A 22,869-nucleotide genomic window follows, 5' to 3' on the forward strand; every position below is an offset into this window, starting at 1 on the left:
GTAACTGGTCCATATACTCTATGGAGGACCGTGCCTAGCCGGCACAGGCTCCAATGTGCACTTACTCTATGCCGCACATGCAGAATATTGGGACATGACATCATATCCAAGCTCTCATCTTAGATGATGATGGCCATGGCAGTAAGTGGTAGGGTGCATCTGGGCTACTGCCCTGGGCCATCACTAGACTTCTCATACTGCATACTACTCAAAGTATACTGTTTGTGGCTACTAAGGAAAATCGGAAAACATAAAAAAGTAATTTACAGCACAAAAAAGAAATGTTTCATATGATTTCATGTTCTGTGAACAACAACTTCAGCTAAAAGTCAACTCTATTGTCTATTTTTGTTACATGCCTTTATTGATCTCTTGATCATTCTAGGGTCATTCATTCATTCTATACCAAAGCACGAAGTACCACGTTTGCTGGAGATTCCCATAACAAATGCTCAGCCCAAGGATGCAGTCGTGTATTCTGTCAGGTATATAGGAGGAAATCATTTTAACACCGCTATGACCAGGTTGATTGTGAGAAGTAAGTTGAGTTACATTTGTTTATTTAATAGCAAACAAGGCAAAATAGTTTTTTTTTCCCAAACAGATGGCAATATTAAGTGTACAGTTGGCCTGGATGTAAACCTGTACCCATATCCAAAAAGTGTATATGTATAAGTGGCGTGATGCAGATGTGACGTCTCTACACTCGCTGGGCAAGGAGCAGAGTAGTATGGACAGGAAAGAAGCCATAGTGCCATAGTGGACCACACTACAAAGAATCACCACTAGTACTGCATCAGGAAGGGAATCTAGCCCGTATCCCAACAATAAGATCTCCCAGTCACCCCGCAGACCCACTTACTAAGATAACCTGTAGTCATTGTCCATTCTGGACGCTGTTTTCATTTTTTAATGTTTGAAATGTATGTAAAATAATTGTATTTTTCTGGTGATATGTCATAATACAGATGAAAATAGTAAAATACAAAATATAGATGATCAAAAATTGTGAGTTCCTCGTCATCTAGCTATTAAAACTCACTAAAAAAATAATTTCACTATGTGTGTTCCTACCGAATTCATATCCCATTCATAGAAAAATTATTGCTTAGCTCCTGTGACCACCGCAATTGGATTACAATTAATTGCATTTCTCTAATATAGTCCCTTGGCTACTAGTACCATACTAGAGAAAAAAAACATACAGGCAGTTAAAAAAGACAAGCAAAATTATTAGTCCCTCATACTAACTTTTTTTTAATTGACATTTACCTGAAAATATGGTGATAATCATCAAATCATGATAATCATAGTTTATAAACACATACACTTAAAAGAGATCTACGTGATTCATTGATTCAAGGACCACAAGGTACCGTCAAGCAATTTGCAGACATATTATTTGTTTTAGCTCAATTGCTTTAAGTATCCATAGTACTGGTATTACTATTGGACCTACATAAACAAGTACACTACAAGCATTATATGCATATACATACAATAAGAAATACAAGCAAAATTATGGGTCCCTCACCATCCATCAATAGACATTTATAAGTTTTAAATCAACAGAGATTTACAAATATTACTGACATTGCAAGTTATTACTTAACTGCTTTAGAAGTATCACCAAACCCAAACTCCACTCCTTAGCTTCTTTTCTTTCCTAATTTGTCACACTTCAACTTTTCTAATTAGTTTAGCTATCAAACCCTACCGGCGCTATGTGGAAAATGTAATTTTCCCCCTTAGTTACTGAGTCCACCAATCTACCAAATGTAATTGATAATTGGGTTCTATTTCGCTAGACACACCTAGGCATGATTACTGCCAGTCCTGTTGAATCTACATATCAATTAAATAGAACCTGTCTTGCAAAGTGAAGCAGGCTAAAAGGTCAAAAAAAGGAGCAGATGATGCCACGATCTAAAGAAATTCAAGAACAGGTCAAAAACAAAGTCATTGACATCTTTCAGTCGGGAAAGGGTTACAAAGCCATTTCTAAGGCTCTGGGACTCCAACGATCAACAGAGACCAATTATCTACAAATGGGGAAAACTTGGAATAGTGGTGAATCTTTCCAGGTGTAGCTGACCTACCAAAATTCCTCAGAGAGCGCATTGATGACTTATCCAGGAGGTCACAGGAGCACCCAGACTAACATGTAAAGAACTTTAGGCCTCACTTGCCTCAGTTATGGTCAGCTTTCACAATTTCACAATTAGAAAGAGAGTGCAAAAAATGGAGAGTTACAAGGAGAAAACCACTGCTGACCAAAAAGAACATAAAGGCTTGTCTCATATTTGCCAAAAAACATCTTGATGACTGCAAGACTTTTGACATAATATTCTATGGACTGAGTCAAAAGTGGAACTTTTTGGAATACATGGGCCCTGTTACATCTGGTATAAAGCTATCATAGCATTCAACAATAAGAACATCATACCACACAGTGGTGGTAATGTGATGTCTGGGGCTGCTTTGCTGTTTCATGACCCAGGCAACCTGCCATAATTGATGGAACCATTGAAGGAGAATGACCAGTCAGCTTGTGACCAAGTTCACCTCTGAATGGTTCAAAAGGAACAAAATGAAGGTTTTGGAGTGGCCTAATCAAAGTCCTAACTTGAGTCCGATTGAGATGCTGTGACATGACCTTAAAAAAGAAGTTCATGCTTGAAGACCCTCCAATGTGGCTGAATGAAAACAATCCTGCCAAGTAGAGTGGGCCAAAATTCCTCTATAGCGACATAAAAGATTGCAGTTAGGTTTAGGGGGGAAATTACTTTTTCACATGGGGGGATAGTTTTTTATTAACTCCTTGAAATTCCCATTGAAAAGCTGCATTTTGTGTTTATTTGCTTTCTCTTTGTCTTATATTAACATTGGTTGAATGAAACCGCTAAATCTGACAAATAAGCAAAAACAGAAGAAATTAGGGAGGGGGCAAATACTTTTTCACAGCACTGTATACTGTATGTTACTACTGCAAAGGAACCATTCTGTGACTACTAACTGCTTGTTTACTTGGATTTGGAAAGCTTATATTGACTAGATATTAATTGAGTTTTGAAATACAGGATGTGAAGACCAGAAATGGGGGCCACAATGCAACAAAACATGTCCTATATGTTACAATGGTGGTGTCTGCCATGAGGACACAGGAGAATGTATCTGTCCTCCAGGATTTATGGGAACAACATGTACAATGGGTAAGTTCCCCATATGTCTAAGAGAGAAGTAAGTACAAGACAAAAGGTGCTTTATAGGATGCAATTTCAATTAAGTTACTTGGAATGGTTCAAGACTAAAGCTTATTGCTCTTTATAGTTGAACAGGCCATGTTTTTAAGAAATTCCTGCATTGTACTGCTCTCCTATAGTCTGTTTGCTTCTGTTTGTATTACATACATTCTAAATAACAGTTTACTATCCCTCTTGTAGAGAAAATTGATTAGTCTTGTCTAGGTTATATATCCCCTAGATCGCTGCTTCACCAGTATAGCCATGGTGGTTACATGCATCCACTAGCCCATTCACCAAGCGGCCAGCAAAACAACTAGTCTCATTCTAGGACTTTATACAGTCCTGGAATGAAATGTGGTTATCCTATAATATGTATATCTCTGTGCATGCACCAAAACAGTGCTGTGGACACATCAAAAATACCACCTGAAAACCATTGTTGGCAGATTCCTCAAAACTAGCTATATTAGTCTGTCTCTATCAAACCCAGTCCCGTAATGGTCACCTACAAATGGGCGATTTATGAATAACTAACGATAATATTGTTATAAGACTGTTTGGCTGCTAAAATGGTGCAAGTTATCCATGATAAAGTCTCTAACGAAATAGTAAAATCCCTAATGTAGATAGGAACAGAATATTATGTGACAGAACCATAATAAAAGATGTATGGAGGGATTTTACAAAGTACAGTAGACAAAAATGAATATGCCATCAGGTTTAACAGCAGGACAATTAAGAATAACATTAAAAAAAAATAAACTTAAAAAAAATCCATTGGTCTCTTGTCCAGAAAATAAAAGACTGAACTTCTTAATCAGATACTTTGCAGACTAAAGTGGTTCTTATCTGTCACGAAAACCCTAAAATGATGTATTTATCAGCAAGGTCTGTTAATGATTACACTAATTATATCACTGATCTGAAGACAGTATCAGCTATGAAGAACTCAGCATCTCACAACCAATTTACCAACCTATTATGCTACCTTTAATTATATCTACCCTTTCCCTTTCAGCATGTGGTGATCACAGATTTGGCACAACTTGTAAAGAAAGCTGTGGAGAAAAAGATGGCTGCAAGTTTCACATGTTCTGTTTAACGGATCCGTACGGCTGCTCGTGTGCCTCTGGCTGGAAAGGGTTTATGTGCGACGAAGGTAATGCATGATCAGCAACACAAAATACCTACTGAAATTGGACCTCACAGAATCGAGAAATCATGTTGCCAGTATTGAAGAATAATTATTTACTGCTATTTCTGAAAACAATTTTCATGAAGACATGATTTAAACAAACTGCCAAGCCAATTAATGTCAAATAGCGGGAATGATGAATTGAATTCTACATTGAAGTTTATTTTTTAGGGAGATGTTAGATACCTGATTATGCTACATCCTGGGGTTTATCTATTTTTTAAGGGGCCCTAAGTAAAGAAATTCCGTTGACCATTTCCATCATGACCATTAAATGTAAATACACACAAGCTAACCTGGGTTTTTTTTTAAATAAAAGGTAGCACCAGGATCACCAGAAATTAGGTGATCTCGCTTGGTGTTGAGCAGGCTTACGTTAATCTGATTTGACGCTGATGTTCTACAGTCTTTAGTGCGATGCCTACTGAGGAGTGCACATGATGCATTAGGAGGTTTCCATTAAAAAAAATGGGATGTCCTCAACTGGAGCCTTTTCCAGGCTATCCATAGCACCATAGAGCTGCATTGTCAACATAGCGTGACCCTCCTGGATATCAGTATGGAAACTAAACAATGTCATTAATATGTTCTCATAATTATTTGTTAAAAATACATTACTCTAACAAAATAACAATTATGATAAAATCAGATGGGTGACCTATAGATGAATATCTGTGACAGCCACTGCGCCTGCTTTTGCTACAAGCCTTTAGTGCGGAGATTTTGAGGGATAAGATAACCAGACTGCTGCATGTAGGGAGATTTCATTTTTTATAGCCTGCTGTACTATAGCTAAACTCTGCAAAATTATAATAAATTATCAGAAACATAACATTTATACTTTGTTTTGCTGCATCATTGGATGCTGCAGCAATTTGTAGTTATTAATGAAAACCCGCCATCACAAAACAGGCCATGTATACATGTTCTCATACGTGAGAATTCTTCTCATCGGTTCAAAACTAAAATGGGTAGAGTACTGGCTATACCGTAGCATACTCTTATACAATGTATATAAAATGCTCCTTTTATGTATATCTTAGCGTGTGCAGATGGCTACTACGGACCTGACTGCAAGCTGAAGTGTCTATGCAACAAGGGAACCTGCGACAGATTTAAGGGCTGTCTGTGCCCCCCGGGATGGAGAGGGAACCGCTGTGAGAATGAAGGTAAAGCAAGGTAACACTGTATTAAATCACTTTCCAGTGTTAAATTCTAGGGAGTCCATGCACCTCACTGGTACCCACAGCTGTTGTATGTCATCTACTCACAGTTACGAGACTGAATGTTTTGCTTCTGTTTTTGGTTCTTTCAGTGGATAGTAAACAATATATCATTTTTCTTATTTTTTGTAACACTTTGTTTTAATTTACACCCTATTATAGTTATTCTTCCAAAAACACCTTCTCTATCACCTACCTTCTGCACAATTTTCCCGATTCCCTCTTGTTTTTTTACATCTTATTCTATCACCTTGGCCATTGCTTTATTATCCTGCTTCTTTTTCTATTCTCCATCTGTTGCAAACCAATGGCGTGTTCCACTTGTTAACACCGTTTTTGCTGTTTTCTACTAGAAATGCTGTTTGTGTATGATCCCCGTTGTATTTGCATTGATGGATGTATCTCACGTTGTAGGTACACCTGACATACCACCACAAATACTGGAGCTGGAAGAAACCCTAGAGCTAAATGCTGGAACAGAAATTAAGCTAACCTGCAAAGCCAGTGGATACCCGCTTCCTGTAGCACCGCAATTCAAGCTACTGAAACAGGATGGCACTATGTTTCAGGTCGGTCAACATCAACATATATATATATATATATATATATATATATATATATATACTATATATATAGTTTAGCTTTAATATATACAGTGTATGCTGTATAGTGTGTATAATGTGTGACATCTTGCACAGATGTGGCTGTACATAATTTACATGGGGGAGAGAGGTGGGAAAGGAGAATGGTGAGGCCAGGGAGAGGTGGAGAATCAGAGGGGGAAATGCTCAAAAAAGCTGAAATGTTTATTTTTTCTGGTACAACATTTTAATGGGGGACATATATACTAGTCACTTTAGCTTTATGGTGCACTTCCACAGCGCTAATTTATAGTACTCCAGCTGTATCTCCATAAATTAGACTTTTTAAATTCCATCAGTGTTATATTGGATGGCTTTGGTGTGGAAGAGCTATTTGCCAGTCTGGACTAACGTTATGACCCTGAGTGGCATGGCTGCCACATGCCAAAAACGTATTACCTTAATGTTATTGTTTGAACCTATATTCCTACCAGGCCATTTACAATACAAGGTTGTTTAACAATGGCAATTTCCATTTAATATGATATTATAAGGGACAACATACTACTTCTAGACCTGGAATATCTACACCATGTGAAGCTGAAAACAGACCTAGGCCCATCAGGTTCAACCCACTAATACAGTAATCTCTTCCACAGCCTCTCTCAGTCAGCGACAGCGATAATGCAGCAATTGCGCTCTTTAAAGTTGACAAGATGCAGCCCAGAGACTCTGGCATTTGGATATATAGTGTGAAGACAGAAGCAGGGATGACTGAGAAGCCTGTGTATATCTCAGTTAAAAGTAAGACGTATGACTGGTGACAATTACAGTTTCCATGCTACATATAGATCTCCTTCCCAAGGAAGACAAAAGGAGATACTTCCAATAATTGTATAATATTCTGCTTGTCTGTGTAGTGGCAATTGTCACTGATTAAGATACTAAGAAAAATGACTCTAAAAAAACGAGGGAACAAGATTTACTCAAGAGAGTCCAAGGTTTATTCAACCTACAGTTAGCTGGGTGTCTCCATGATGAAACTGATCAGCCATCTGGAACTCACCTTGCTCTGCAGGTCCAGAAAACATAATCTCATTTTCTCAATACAGCTGCAACAAGAGTTTGCTTTGCTTCAACATGTCTACTATGAATTCCCTGCCACACAAAGACTAGCTAATTCCCATGGAAGAGAACATATGAATTTTATTCACAGCCCAAATCGGGGCTTCACAACTCCAGTCCTCAAGGGCTTCAAATAAGGCATAAATTGTGTGTATCCTTGTATCCTGAAAACAAATAGTTTAGTTTGTTTTTCTTGAAAGAAAAAGTAATTTAGTTCATTTTCAATCGAGACACCTGTGCTTAAGCCGGCTCATCTGAATATTATGGCCTGTTTACAGCCATCAAGGCCTGGAGTTGTGCACTGCTGGACATTCAAGATGAAGGCAATCAAGCCCATACTAGCAGTGAGGCAACATGAGGCTCCCAGCCAATGAGAAGATGGAGAGGGGTCACCAAAAACATAGTACACCTAAGGTGCCAAAAAACCCCAAGGCTTTTCGGGAAAGAGGTAGAGCTTCATGGGACAGCAGGATTCAGGACTGCAATCCTGTGGTCCCAATTTCATCCTTCAGCATCAGGGACACCGGAGATTGTATAATGCGCATGCACAGAATTCTGTCCATGCACAGTAGCGCTCCCAGTTTGACTGACATTCTACCTCCCATGCTCTGTCCTCCCACATCCTGATTTTCAAGGGTTATAAGTTGGGAGGTATGATCCAGCACATAGTAACATTTGAGTAGGACAAATCTGTACAAGCTGGACAATTCTTTTCCTGGGTAAACATACAGCTCTGAAACACATTTTGCCACCAAGTTATGCAGATATCATCTTATTAATGTACTGGGTGTGCAACACTTAGCCATAGTTACCAATTGAAGCATTTTTACTACAGTGAGTTATTGCTGTTATTGCTGCGATTGGAAGATTGGAAATTATATGATGGTTTTGGCACACACTATACATGTGTTTAACATCTTTATCTTTTTAACCCCCTTCAGTGCCACCGTACCCACAGCTTGCTCCAAAGTTGAACAGCAGTGGACCTAATTACCTTAACATCCAAATTAATTGTGAGCCATACACTGGAGATGGGCCAATTGTATCAGTCACTCTTTTGTACAGAGCATCTACAAGATCAGCTTCGTGGCAGAACCTGGATGGTAAGAAATAAAAATTAAAAGAATAAAAATTTTGGATTTTTAAGAAAAAGAAACTGTGAACAGAATCACAAATGTCCTTTATTTGAAAAAAGAAGCTTTTGGGACCACTGAGAACTCTTCAGCTGAAGCAATATAGATACACAGCTTTATATCTCCACCTGCTGGGCAAAGTAGGAGTAATCAGCAAAAACAAATGAGTATTTTTTGCACTTCTCACAGAGGGATACTATAATAAAACAGATTTATAAAAAAAAAAATACAATAACTTTTAATTTTTATATTCAGTCATAAAATATGAATTCATTATTTTAGCTGTTTTCACAAAGGCAACCTTTCTGACCTTTAAGAGGGTCGCTTTTCCACTGCAATACCAAATCTTGGAATGAAAGTTCCACTTAGTATGAAACCAGTATCATCTGCAGTGGTCTTCTACTGCTTGTTGGGTTTATGATGTTGGCCCCACCAACCTTAGACTTATGAATGGGTTTTTATTTTTCTTACATTACACCACAGTCACTTTAAAACACCATCATTCTATATCATTACAGTATTAGTGTATTAAGAATATATTTCCCCACTTTAATTTCATCCGCAACAGACACTGTCATATTATCACCTTGTATGTGTTGTTTCCATTGTAATATCACTGTTATCTTTTTTTTCCTCTAGTCCCTGTACATAACAAAATTGTGAGACTAGAACAGCTGGAGCCAAGAACGGAATATAAGATCTGTATTCAACTTGGACGCAAAGGAGAAGGTGGAACTGGACATCCAGGCCCAGAAGCCATCTTTACCACAGAGGCACTTGGTAATAACTGTATTTGGATCAGTATTCTTCATGAACTGCCCCAGCTCAGAATACTGTATAATATAATAAACAGTCCTGCCATTTGTAGAGAGAAATCGTTAGTTTGCTATGGCACCAGAAACCCTAAACCTAGCTCTGGATGTTGTCATATGATTGAAACCACAGGTTCTCTATTTTAATTTAAATCAGAATGCTACTCACATCAGTGTGAATAGAGCTAGTCACATGGACTTCAGAAATCATCATATCACCCATTCAATTATAATAATATAGATGGTGTATGGTACCTCTACATTCCAGACATGGCCCGATAGATGTGTTTGTTATAAATCGTGGTAAGGTCTCCCAAAATGCCTATAACTGTTTGCGAAACAGTAGAAAAGTTCCACAATGCTAGCCATCATAATGGGGGTTATGTGTAGAAAGTGATCCTGGTGCAAAGTTGAAAACAACATACAGTAACAACCATAACAACTAGAGGAATGATCCATTCAACAGAACCATACCATTGGTTGCTATTGTGATCAAATGACAGTATTTGCTTGATTATAAGACAACCTTGATCATCAGACGACACCCCAGAGTTTGGACCTTGATGAAAGAAAAAAAGAAAATGCCTGAATATAAGATGACCCTATAGGAAAAAAAACAATACCACTATTTCAGCTGCTCACTAAATGCACACTGCCAATGATACACAGACTTACAGTACACTCTACCACTCACCCATACGCATACTTACACTCATTTTTAGAGACTTAACCATTTGTTTAATGTTTAAAATGTAGTAAAGGATGTGAAGAATGTGACAATGAAAAAAATGTTTTATTGTTTTTATTACTTTATTTTATTATTACTTTATTACTTCTTTTTTTCAGGATCATGTCTCAGTAAGAGAGGGGGTTAACAACTCAGTACTGAATAGTCATTTATTGCATGGTACATTTAAAACTGTTGACTAAAAACATTTTTTATGCATAACTCATAATATTTCTGACTGGTCCCAGGTGCGCGAACACTTGCTTATCTTGAGGTTTTGTAATGCAATGTTTCTAATTATTGAAAGAATCCCTTGAGTACTGTCTGTAGCTGTAATAATCAATGTAATAATGGCTTTTACATACATGTACCACTTTATGTTTAATATATCTCTCCTTTTGTATTTGTACAAAACAATCAAGTTTGCGTTTGCTTCTTCTAGGTCTTCCACCACCTAAAGGTCTCACGCTGGTCCCTAAAAGTAAGTCATCTTTAAACTTGACCTGGCTTCACGAATTTCAGAGCTCCGATGAAGAAAAGGAGTATGAAGTCGAATACAGCAAAGTTAATAGTTCTGCTCAGCCTCAGACTAAAAAAATGCCTGGAAATAAAGCTGAAATTATTATTGATGGTCTGGAACCAAGAACGTTATATCAATGCAAGGTCCGGGTGAACACCAAGTCCTTTGGTGAATGGAGTGAGACAGTGTTTGGATGGACTTACAGTGACAGTAAGAAAGTCTATAATGCTGCTCAATTATTCTGAATACAGATAATGCAATATGTATGGTTGTGTTTTATATTACTACTTAAAGAGGTACTTAAGTCTTTTTTGTCCCACAAATACAATAATTTAATCTGTAGTATGAGACTCAGACTGGCTATAGGGGAAACTGGGCTGATTACCATTGAGCAGGTGCTCAATGTCACCTTCTACATATCTTCATTGCTGCACACTTTCAAGGTTGAAGAGGCTGTGTGTATCCAGCAGGTGACCGCATATACTTCATTTTAAAAGTCGCTGGCTCAGAAGTGCCAATTTTAATGCCCAGTCCACGCTAAAGTGTAAATTATAATCTTGAGCCCTGTGTAGTAAAATGTTATGAATAACACATAAAAAATAATAATTTTTATCCAAAATTGGATAAAGCGATACAAACATGTCAACTTCCAAATGTGTGTACAATAGGCAACAGTCAAATGTCCAAAAACAAGCAACGTTTGTGATTATTATCCTGAAAGTGAGTGAGAAGAGAATTGGTGCTTATATTATGAAAACAGTGGTCTGTTAAATTTCAGCCATTATTCACTTGCTGGAGCATAGACGGGACAAAAACATTGTGGTTGAGGTGGGGTGTGCTATGTTTGGTGTTTTTCATAATACAAATTCTGTATCGAATAGATATATAGACAGATATTAAGAAAGAGTCAGGTAATGATGTATATAACAGTCCTTAGTCTGTATATAATTAAATCTATAATTTTTTAGAAATTGTCTTTTCTCTTATGGTCCCTAAAAACAGAGACATTCCTTCACGTAGATTATAAATATCACTCCAATTGTCTTATATCTCCAGAAACACCTCCATCGCCATCAAATATCAACATTTTTAACATCACTGATTCTTCTGCTATTGTCTCGTGGTCAATCGAGGAGGGCCATTCAATCTCATTGATCATTATTCGATACAAAATGTTTGGCAACACAGAGTACAACCATGATATTAAGATCCGAAATATTACCATTGGCCACTACCTGCTGAAGGGACTGGAATCCAACAGTCTGTACTTGGTGGAGATATGCTCAGAGAACAACGTTGGTGAAAGTACACAGAATAACATTAAACAACTAATGACGCGTCAAGAAATTAAGAGTAAGTGATGGCTACAAACACGCTATATTTTTTAAAATTTATGATGTAAAATATACATATCACTCTGCTCCAATGAAGCAAAGAAACAGCATGTATTTCCCATTAGGAGATCAAAATGAGGTTTTTTTATTGAAATAATTGGATTTAGCCTAAATTGATAAGTTAATAGAAACATTGTAGCTCATGACTGGGTGCTGTATTTTGTGCACATTGTAGGTTCCTTTGCTTATGTGTAACAAATATATCCCATGGGATGAAGCAGATTGTAAACATAATTACTAATGTATTTTCACTGGTCAACGGTAGTTCTTGTTAGTCATTATTAATTAATTATAATTAACTACAACAGTACCTACAATGTAAAAGTCCTTCACCATGAAGTTGGAGCAGTTAAAGAATCATAAAGCCGTAATAACCCTACCTAATATCTGTTTATAATGGATAATGCATTTATTTTTGATTTTGCTTATGTTTTCTTCTCCAGGGGGATATGAGTCAAAGGATGGAAATGTGCTTCTCATTGCTATCTTAGGCTCAGCAGGAATGACCTGTTTGACAATACTGCTGGCATTCCTTATCATGCTACAGCTGAAAAGAGCCAACTTTCAGAACCGGATGGCACAGGCATTCCAGAATGGAGTGGTAGGTATTACTGGTTTTACTGTTTGGAAAGTTGGTTCAGGATTATAGAGCACACAATTAGACTGTTAATGGTTTAAATAAATTGCCATCTTTCAAATTCTAAATGCAGGCATACCCTGCTTTTGGGACATTCACTTTAAGGACACTGAGGAGTAAGGGCATAGTTGCAGCGCAACAATTCCCATGTTTACTTACCCTAGCTTCGCGAGAATTGACACATGACAGCATGGTGGCAGTGCATCAGTTCGTCTTTTGAGCATCTTTTGTGTCTTCTGAGCATCTTTTGGGCATCTTTTGTGCCTTCTGAGCATCTTTTGGGCTTTTCACATTTTGTGGTGGAAATGACCTGACGATTGCAGTGTAGTACATCCATTGATAAGTGAAAAAATGTGATGCTTCAGGTTAAGTACTTTTTTTGTTGTACATACATGCTCTGGACCCCATTGTGTACATTAATGTGCGGTATGCCTGTATTGTGGTTTGGTGCACACAACACTTTCAGGTAAACCATTGCTCATAAGAATGTCTACATTTAATTTCCTTATGTATATCTGTCATGTTGAAGCTCTGTTATTTTAGTCCACTCTACTAGACAAACACTCTGACTCTTTATTATTCTGCCTTGTGAAATATAATAGAATGGCTCAGTCCAAATCAGTCTATGGAGGAAAGATGGAGGACTTCATTAGATATGCACAACTTCATTACCATAGCCATAAAGAATTAGTTCAGTGTGCACAGGAAAGTCACTCAAATTATCTTGCTAGGCTACAATAAAGAAAATATACACAGGCTTCACACTCCAGTAAGTAATTGTAATGTTCTTTAAAGTGCAGTAAAGTGCTGATATGCCTTAGGTAGTGCTAGTAATAAATAAGCGCCACCTAAGACTCTTTGTGTTACATTGTATTTACATTTGTATTTACATTGACTTATTAAATTACAATTACTTACTGGAGTGTATATTTTCATTCATGTTGGAGGTGCTTTGTGGTCCTTGTTACCCGTTTCCCCGTGCAGGTCCTACACAAGTTACTGTAAGACAATTAAATAAAACCCACTTTTCTTTAATGCTCAAGTATGTTACTGTATAGAACACTGTAATGTCAATTATTCCATTGCTTTGATACTGCTTGCTAATACAAAGAATAAACCCTTTAATTCTACCAATTCTACTAAAAGTCAAATGTCGAACCTAAACTAACACTAGTGCAACAAGTTATGAATGTATGTAGTAAGTACTAAAACCTCCTACAAACTATGTAAAAAAAACCCCACTAAATATCATATTATTGCAGAGGGAAGAGCCCGTTGTACAGTTTAATTCAGGAACACTTACTCACCTAAAAAAAGCCAAGAATGGACCAGATCCTGTGGATTACCCCGTCTTGGAGTGGCATGACATTAAGTTTCAAGATGTGATTGGTGAGGGGAACTTCGGGCAGGTACTCAAAGCCCGTATAAAAAAAGATGGTCTACGAATGGATGCAGCCATTAAAAGGATGAAAGGTATGTGTTCTTCAACATGATTTGGTTATACTGAGGGAAAGATGCTATCAGAATCTATCCTCCCTCAGCCTGGGCAATTGATGTTGTTTAAAGTATATTAGATGACATTTATTCATTTATTCTAGCACCACTGCATGCCCTTGCTTATAAACTATGGAGAAAGCTGGACAGCCATCTAAATTATCTATGTGGTAGGAAAGCCCAATTTTCAAACTGTACTGTTGAAGAAACGGGCAAATGCATAAATCCAGCTACAAGTATAGCCAGCTAATTAAATATTGATAACCCAACAAATCAGATTTGTGGAAAGACCTTTGAATGTTCTTCTCTTTACTGAATAGAATATGCATCTAAAGATGATCACCGAGATTTTGCAGGAGAATTGGAAGTCCTTTGCAAACTTGGGAGCCACCCAAACATTATAAACCTCCTTGGAGCTTGTGAGCATCGTGGTAAGTTTAGAGCTCAACAGTCATTCTTGTCAAAACACACATGCCAGTTAGTGAAATCATCCATGTTTTCTATACAGCCTGTTGTATACACCACTGGTTTTGCGGTTGACCTGATTTACAAAACAAATATTCTAGTTACCAAATGTGAATGAAGTAAGGTAAAAGATAAGACTAAGGTTTTTCAGTCCCTACATTTGCAGACCAACTTGGCACTCTAGACAACCACCTAGGGCCAGAGATTAAACTAACTCTGATCCAGGCCAGCCGTCTCTAAGGATCTACCTCCAGGGCCGCTGTCCTTTCTACTGAAAGCTGCAATATGGTGTCATATCACAGCACTCCACTTCAGAAGGACATGTGGCTCCACGTATCATATACTAAAGATACTGTTCCAGCTAACTATAGACCTCCATAGTGTAGATGGGTCAGTTAGGGAGATCACATATCTTCCATGTAACAGGCCCGTTGAGCAACAACAAAATGAGAAGTCTGAACACACAACAATCTATTCAGCCATCTACCGCAGGTTTTACATCAGAGTGGTAGTGGGGCCTTGGCACCTGTATACCCCTGGCACTGCCCATTTGTTTGGTTGAAGGAGACTGGACAAACATGTATCAAGATGAAGAAGAGTATGATGATTGTGCTTGTGAGAGGGAGAATTAATGTTTATTATAAAATAACGTCTGAGTCTTTACATCAGGTAAAGCGGGGAGACTAGATGGGCTGAATGGTTCTTATCCACCATCAAATTCTATGTTTCTGTGCTATGTATATGTTCTAGTGTTTCTGGAATTCTACCAATTCAGGCTTCCTCTTCTAGGGTACCTGTACCTGGCTATTGAATATGCTCCCCATGGTAACCTACTAGACTTCCTGAGGAAAAGCAGAGTACTCGAGACAGACCCAGCATTTGCCATAGCCAACAGTACAGCTTCCACATTAACTTCCCAGCAGCTCCTGCACTTTGCGGCAGATGTGGCCCGAGGCATGGACTACTTAAGCCAAAAGCAGGTTGGTATTTTGTAACCCTAAGAAGTTTTAGGAGTCAGTTTCTTCAAATTGACCTTATCCTTTATTTACTTTTTATGATATTTCCTCTAGTTCATACATAGAGATTTAGCTGCACGAAACATTTTAGTTGGCGAAAACTATGTTGCAAAGATTGCAGACTTCGGTTTATCCAGAGGACAAGAAGTTTATGTAAAAAAGACAATGGTGAGTGTGCCAGTTCCATTAACACTTACTGTATACAAATCCAAGTAGAACATTGTTGTTGAAAAGAACAGCCAGTTGTTAAAAGAGAAGAAACAGCAAACAATGATGGATCATCTTCTAGTAGTTCTCTCTCTTCTACTAGTTTAGTCTTTTCAAAGTGACATCTAGTGCCTGTTCATATGCAGCGATAACAAACCTTACACACTTACATTTATCATCCTTTAGGGTAGTTTAAATGTTGTCATCTCCTCCCAGAATTTCTGCAATGTTTTCGAAGCAATCAGGATAAACAACTATAGACTGACCCCAGACTTTGGGATATTTCCAATTAATAATGTGACAGACCTGAGAACATGGACACCTGCGTCGCCTTATGTGTTTCATCATGTCTGTCTTCACTAAATATGGTTATATGATTTAATTTAGATTATAGTTGTTATCAAATAGAAATGAAGGTGCAGACATTTCCCACTGGATACAAAGTACAAAAACTATCTGTATTGCCCGGAACACACATGTAGTTTCCTTTTTTGTGAACTTGTGAAGTTTCTACCTTGGGGCTACAACCCTAATACAAAAAAAGGAAAATGTCAGAAGCAGTATATATATATATATATATATATATATATATATATATATATATATATATATATATATTGTATATGTCACTGTATTGTTGCTGATCTCTTTTCTGCAGGGAAGGCTTCCAGTTCGATGGATGGCAATCGAGTCTTTGAACTACAGCGTTTATACATCAAACAGTGATGTGTAAGTCTAATTAAAGAAATGTATCAAGATTTGTATGTTTCTGCATTAACCTAAATCAAATAGAAATTAAGAAAAACAAGTGGATATTTTAAGGTTTTACATTAGTTGCAAATGTACTACATAGTGTAATCGAACCATTACATCATCCTTGTAGTGCCTCCACAACTTTGCCCACATCTAGGTTTAACGCCCTCTTTTACACTGTCTCCTTCCGTCACAACATTTCCATACCCCATCTCAAAAAAGCCTATTATTTGGGGGTGATTGGGCTGTAAGTAGCTTCCCATTTTACCCAATCTTAAAGAAAGTCCAAGAAAGGAGCCCAGAGCATGCAAGTGTTGAGATAAAATACAATATTTGGCAAAATTTGAGAATTATTTCTTTAGCTGACAAATTAGGTTTGGGCTGGATATGACTGACTAATGTTTTTTTTTTGGCAAGTTCAGCAGATAAACATGGTATGCAACGAAATATGGCTTTTGAAATCGGTTGAAACTCAATGTCATTTGCCAATGCAATGGTCACATCTACCCTTCACATGCCATGTATAAACGAGACTGGTCATTTCGGGGTATTCACATGATTTTGCTTACCCATGACACTACTTTTTCTCCAATCCGTTTGGATGTACTAACAGAGCAGGAGCCATATCAAGTGCCCTGGGCTTTGAAATAGGGGCTATCTAAAGTATGGAATATGGAGTTCCAACCTGTTTACACACACATAAACATAGGGCACTTAAGTAATTAACTGACCAGCCTCCTGGTCACCAGTACCTAAACTAAATGGCTGCTTAGGGACCCACTTGACGGAGGGTCCCCCTAGAAGCCGCTATGTAGCATCGGAATTCTTTAGTTTCTGGACAAGAGAGCGGCGATCAGGCAAGACAGTCTCTGCCCAAGTTCCATCTACATCCCACCCCCTATAGGCGACTCAAGCTACATTATCTGTGTACAGCACAGTGCTAATGAGATCATATCGCTTTATTTTCTAGATGGTCATTTGGAGTTTTACTATGGGAAATTGTGAGCTTAGGTGAGTATTATGACTTCATGTAAATAAATTGAAAGTATCGTGCATATGTGTGCAGGTGGCACATCCAGGGGCGTAACTAGACGCCTCAGGGCCCGGGTGCGAGAATCTGTTAAGGGCCCCCCCACCCCCTCACCCCCCCCACCCCCTCACCCCCCCCAAAAAAACATGATTTTTACCCAACAATTTTTTTTCAACAAATTCAATTTACATATTGAATCATATCTGTAAAAAAATCAGAGAAAAAGGGGCGCATGTACAAAGGGCATAATCCAGGGGCGTCCAAGTTTTTTCTGCAGTGGGACACTTCATCAGAATTGTATACGTACGCGGGCCGCACTCATTTTTCACTGCGACAAAAAATATGGCCTTTAATAAAATATGCAGATTAAAATAAAGTAAAATGACACAAAACCTTTACTCTTCCTCTCACTGATTTCTGGGCCTTGAAAGTTTTGCGACTACAAATTCAGGATTCCCTAGATTTATTCTAGGGATGAACTAAAATGTAAATTCTGGACAAAAACATTCAGGGTTCACTTAGCCAAAACCGAAAATGACCCCCACCTTTAAAAACAATAATAAAAACTCACATGTTTAATAAAAGTAGGTAACACACAATTGGACAAAATTAGCAATATGACTTGGCATGATAGGAGTGTGATTGCTAACAGCAATCACACTCCTATCATACCCAGGCAACCAGTAAATGCTGGTACCTAAGCATGATGGGACTGTGCTCGCTGTGATTGCTGTTAGCAATCACACTCCTATCATGCCAAGTCATCCAGTACATGCTGGTACAGGGTGGCTGTAAGTGATGTGCAGACCCCATACTGCTGGCAGCATCACTACACAAGGGGGGCAGCTGGCTAGGTTTCAGCATGTACTGGCTGACTTGGCATGATAGGAGTGTGATTGCTAACAGTAGTCACAGTCCCATCATGCCTAGGTTCCAGCACTTACACATCCATCCAGTAAATTCTGGAACCTAGGCATGATGGGACTGTGATTGCTGTTAGCAATCACACTCCTATCATGCCAAATCAGCCAATACACGCTGGTTCAGGGTGGCTGTAAGTGATGTGCAGACCCCATACTGCTGGCAGCATCAATACACAAGGGGGGCAGCTCGCCAGGTTTCAGCATGTACTGGCTGACTTGGCATGATAGGAGTGTGATTGCTAACAGCAATCACAGTCCCATCATGCCTAGGTTCCAGCACTTACACATCCATCCAGTAAATGCTGGAACCTAGGCATGATGGGACTGTGATTGCTGTTAGCAATCACACTCCTATCATGCCAAGTCAGCCAATACACGCTGGTACAGGGTGGCTGTAAGTGATGTGCAGACCCCATACTGCTGGCAGCATCAATACACAAGGGGGGCAGCTCGCCAGGTTTCAGCATGTACTGGCTGACTTGGCATGATAGGAGTGTGATTGCTAACAGCAATCACAGTCCCATCATGCCTAGGTTCCAGCACTTACACATCCATGCTATCACACACACACACACACACACACACTCATTTATTCATATAATCATTCATTCACAGATTCATTCCCTCAATCACACACACTCATTAAAACACCCTCCCCACCCCCTTACCTGCACTGCAGCTCCTCGATGCCGCTCACAGACTTCAGCAGGGGGCGCGGCCTCCCTCTGCCTTCTCTGCTAAAGCACAGAGGAAGTAGGATGTCACGTGAACTCCACTTCCTCTGTGCAGTCCAGAAGACCCTCCCACAAGTAAGTAGCAGGGCTTGAGGTGCGGCTCGCGTAAGATCGGTTGTCCTGGCTGCCGATCTTACGCGGGCCGCACCTCGAGGTCTCATGTTGGACGCCCCTGCCTTATTTAAAAAAAAAAAACGGAAAAAAGATTTCGGGCGGCCCCTTGGCTTGGGCACCCCTGCCGCCGGGGCCCGGTCGCAGTCGCGACCCCTGCGACCCCGGTAGTTCCGCCACTGGGCACATCTATTTGTGGCTATTTTACAGCAACACGGTTTATGGCATTATTAAACCTCAGATTTAAAGTCAGCCATGGATTGCCACTTTGATTTCATTTTTACACCTACATGGGGAAATTTCAGCAGACGCCCATTGGGGGAACATGTAGACAGAATATTATTTTATTTTGTAAGAGTAAAATAGTTATGGGGTAACAATTAGGAATTTTCTGGATTTGTTTTTTTTTTTCTTACAGGTGGGACTCCATACTGTGGCATGACATGTGCAGAACTCTATGAAAAGCTGCCACAGGGTTACAGGCTTGAAAAGCCTCTGAACTGTGACGATGAAGTGTAAGCAATTGTTTTTTAATTTAATGCCTGACCTTAGCCATGAGAGCGCTGAGTCTACAGCAGCTGGAGGTTAGTTAGGGCATCCCACCTCAAGAGATTTGGTAGATGTCTCCACAGAAAGTTAAATTCCCATCTCGTTTACCACGATACATGTAAAGTGAAGCAAACAGTGCTACCAATTTACATTATGGGAGCGTCCCAACCCTCATCTATCATAAGCAGAAGGAGAACCAGTGGATGATCACTAGAATTTGGACACATGAAAGGAAAACTGTGAATCCTACCATATGGTATACTGTCTCAGAATATTCTCTGACTATTTTTCTTTGAATTGAAGGTATGACCTCATGAGGCAGTGTTGGCGAGAGAAACCATATGAAAGGCCGTCTTTTGCAAAGATCCTGGTGTCTCTTAATCGCATGTTAGAAGAAAGAAAGGTGAGTGATCAGAGCCACATAGTATCATATGTTTGCACAAAACAATTCTTGGCATTGCAGCCCCTTTAAGTGAATCTAAAACACGCAATGTTGGCTTAGTATACTGCCCACATCCTATATTACTGTACATATCCGTGTGATGCAGTTCGTTACTAGGGTAAGATCTTTCGGGATCCACTGTTGCCGTTTTTTTCAATATAGAACTAAAATAATATTGTTGTAGCAGGGCCAGATTCTCAAGCACAGCATATAACCAAAATACTAAAACTTTTTTTTTTATTCACGTTACCTTTTAGACTTATGTGAATACAACCCTGTATGAAAAGTTCACCTATGCAGGCATCGACTGTTCTGCTGAAGAAGCCGCCTAAGACAAGAAAAAGCATTAATCCCTCAGTAAAGAAGTTTCTATGTGCAATGTCGGGATTCATTTGTGTATAAAGTATTTGTAGAATACATCATTGTTCCATTGCACATCCAATATGTAAATACAACGCATTTTGAGGTGAACATGCGTTTTTATGTGGTTTTGAACACTGATGAGGTTCACGGCTGATGTATTAACACTGAATGTACCATTTATATTTTTGTAGTTGCCATATAACAAAGTTTGTATGATCATTAAAAGAATGAATGATTCCAGCTGCTCCAAACTGAGTTTTAGTATAGCATGTCGAGCAAAAAAACCCCAACCCAAAGCACCTCTGAAACCAAAGGATTCAAGTTATCTCTGTATGAGCACAACAATTACATCATCATTTTTAAAACTACTGGCACCATGGGTAAGCATCTGCTTTTGGGCCTCCACAACTTTGACCACATCTAACTCCCCTTCCATCAGAATTCTTCTTTTCCTTCCCCTCCACCCACCTTAATCAGAAAATAAATAAATACCGTATTTGCTCGATTATAAGACGAGGTTTTTTCCAGAGCAAATGCTCTGAAAAATACCCCTCGTCTTATAATCAGGGTCGTCTTATAATCAGACCTCAAATAGGTCTGATTATGAGACTAAGATCCAGATCCCCCGCAGCGATGCAGGGGACCTGGATCCTCCTGTGTTATGCCCCCCCAACTTACCGGTGCTTCTGAGTCCCCGGTGCTTAGTCCGGGCTGCGCATAGAGCTCTACGCGATACAATCGCGTAGAGCTCTACACGCTTCCCCGGACTAAGCACTGGGGACCCAGATGCAGGGGACCTGGATCCTCCTGTGTTATGCCCCCCCCCCCCTCCAACTTACCGGTGCTTCTGAGTCCCCGGTGCTTAGTCCGGGCTGCGCATAGAGCTCTACGCGATACAATCGCGTAGAGCTCTACACGCTTCCCCAGACTAAGCACTGGGGACCCAGATGCAGGGGACCTGGATCCTCCTGTGTTATGCCCCCCCCCCCTCCAACTTACCGGTGCTTCTGAGTCCCCGGTGCTTAATCCGGGCAGCGTGTAGAGCTCTACGCGATTCGCGTGGAGCTCTACATGCTGCCCGGACTAAGCACCAGGGGCTCAGATGCAGGGGACCTGGATCCTCCTGTGTTATGCGCCCCCCCCCCAACTCAGAAGCACCAGTAAGTTTGGAGGAGGAGTGTTAAATGGGGGGTGTAAGGCATTTCTGGAGGCAGAGTGCCCCGTGAAATGCCTTTTAACCCCTTTAATGCCACTCTGCCTCCTGAAATGCCTTTTACCTCCCTATATGCCACTCTGCCCCATAATATGCTTTTTAACCCCCTAAATGCCTGTGGCATATATGGGGTATAAGGCATTTCTGGAGCAGAGTGGCAAGCCTGGGGCAGATGTGCATAACTGGGGGGGCAGGTTGAAGAAGAAAAAAAAAAAAGGAAATAAAAACAAAATATTTTTCTCAATCATAGCTTTTATTAACAAACAACTGTTCATATAGTTTACATGAACTAACATTTACTGGTAAAACTTTTTTCCTATAGGGTCATCTTATATTCAGGCTTTTTCTTTTTTTTCATAAATTAATATTCAGATTTTGGGGGGGTCATCTTATAATCGAGCAAATGCGGTATATATATGTGTTGGATTGAACAAATTAATTGCCTCCCCCCCACCCCGCCCCAACTAAATGCCCTTCAGTAGATGCATTCGGCCAAATGCATCGCCTGTGTGATATACTCACCTCCAGTGTACATATGTTAAGTCTTCCCATTGATTTAATTGGGACCATGCTCCTGCCACTGATTGCCTGCCTAAGCTGTCAATCAGAGGCAGGACACATGCCCATGGCTCATGGATTTAACTGGGAATAGATCAAACAGCCAATCAGTGGCAGGGAATTATTAATTTGAATTTAATTCAAATTGTTTTTGTAAGTCAACATTCTAAAAGGTGCCCTAGATATTACAATTATGATGAAACAGCCACAAAATGTAATCTGCTAAAACACACACTGCATCTTCTCTGTGGAGCACATTGTTCTTATGCTAAACGATACATAATCATGTCCTGTCTATCTTTCAATTATTGAACCACAGATAAGGAATTTAGTCACTACCTCACAAATAGGTGGTGGCAAAAGCTTTAGTTGTTTCTGTACCATTCTGTCCATTAAAAGGCTTAATCCAACCCTGAACT

General features: G+C 39.4%; 1 protein-coding gene across 1 annotated transcript in view; it reads left to right on the forward strand.

Moving 5' to 3' along the window:
* LOC149285328 (angiopoietin-1 receptor-like) overlaps nucleotides 1–20,648 on the forward strand; it is a 31,910-nt gene extending 11,262 nt beyond the window's left edge. The window contains exons 4-23 of the mRNA XM_089495493.1: nucleotides 386–538; nucleotides 3,081–3,212; nucleotides 4,264–4,404; nucleotides 5,484–5,609; nucleotides 6,078–6,232; nucleotides 6,904–7,048; nucleotides 8,311–8,472; nucleotides 9,142–9,282; nucleotides 10,484–10,771; nucleotides 11,618–11,914; nucleotides 12,399–12,556; nucleotides 13,855–14,065; nucleotides 14,407–14,517; nucleotides 15,341–15,531; nucleotides 15,622–15,735; nucleotides 16,433–16,503; nucleotides 17,498–17,538; nucleotides 19,744–19,840; nucleotides 20,178–20,277; nucleotides 20,574–20,648. Coding sequence (XP_089351619.1) covers nucleotides 386–538; nucleotides 3,081–3,212; nucleotides 4,264–4,404; nucleotides 5,484–5,609; nucleotides 6,078–6,232; nucleotides 6,904–7,048; nucleotides 8,311–8,472; nucleotides 9,142–9,282; nucleotides 10,484–10,771; nucleotides 11,618–11,914; nucleotides 12,399–12,556; nucleotides 13,855–14,065; nucleotides 14,407–14,517; nucleotides 15,341–15,531; nucleotides 15,622–15,735; nucleotides 16,433–16,503; nucleotides 17,498–17,538; nucleotides 19,744–19,840; nucleotides 20,178–20,277; nucleotides 20,574–20,648 — 2,909 coding nt within the window. The remainder of the gene's footprint in view (nucleotides 1–385; nucleotides 539–3,080; nucleotides 3,213–4,263; nucleotides 4,405–5,483; nucleotides 5,610–6,077; nucleotides 6,233–6,903; nucleotides 7,049–8,310; nucleotides 8,473–9,141; nucleotides 9,283–10,483; nucleotides 10,772–11,617; nucleotides 11,915–12,398; nucleotides 12,557–13,854; nucleotides 14,066–14,406; nucleotides 14,518–15,340; nucleotides 15,532–15,621; nucleotides 15,736–16,432; nucleotides 16,504–17,497; nucleotides 17,539–19,743; nucleotides 19,841–20,177; nucleotides 20,278–20,573) is intronic.
* Nucleotides 20,649–22,869: the final 2,221 nt, after the last annotated feature.

This window comes from Sceloporus occidentalis, unplaced genomic scaffold, assembly GCF_023333645.1.
Source record: "Sceloporus occidentalis isolate IW3139 unplaced genomic scaffold, rSceOcc1.0.p SCAF_80, whole genome shotgun sequence".
Lineage (NCBI taxonomy): Eukaryota > Metazoa > Chordata > Lepidosauria > Squamata > Phrynosomatidae > Sceloporus > Sceloporus occidentalis.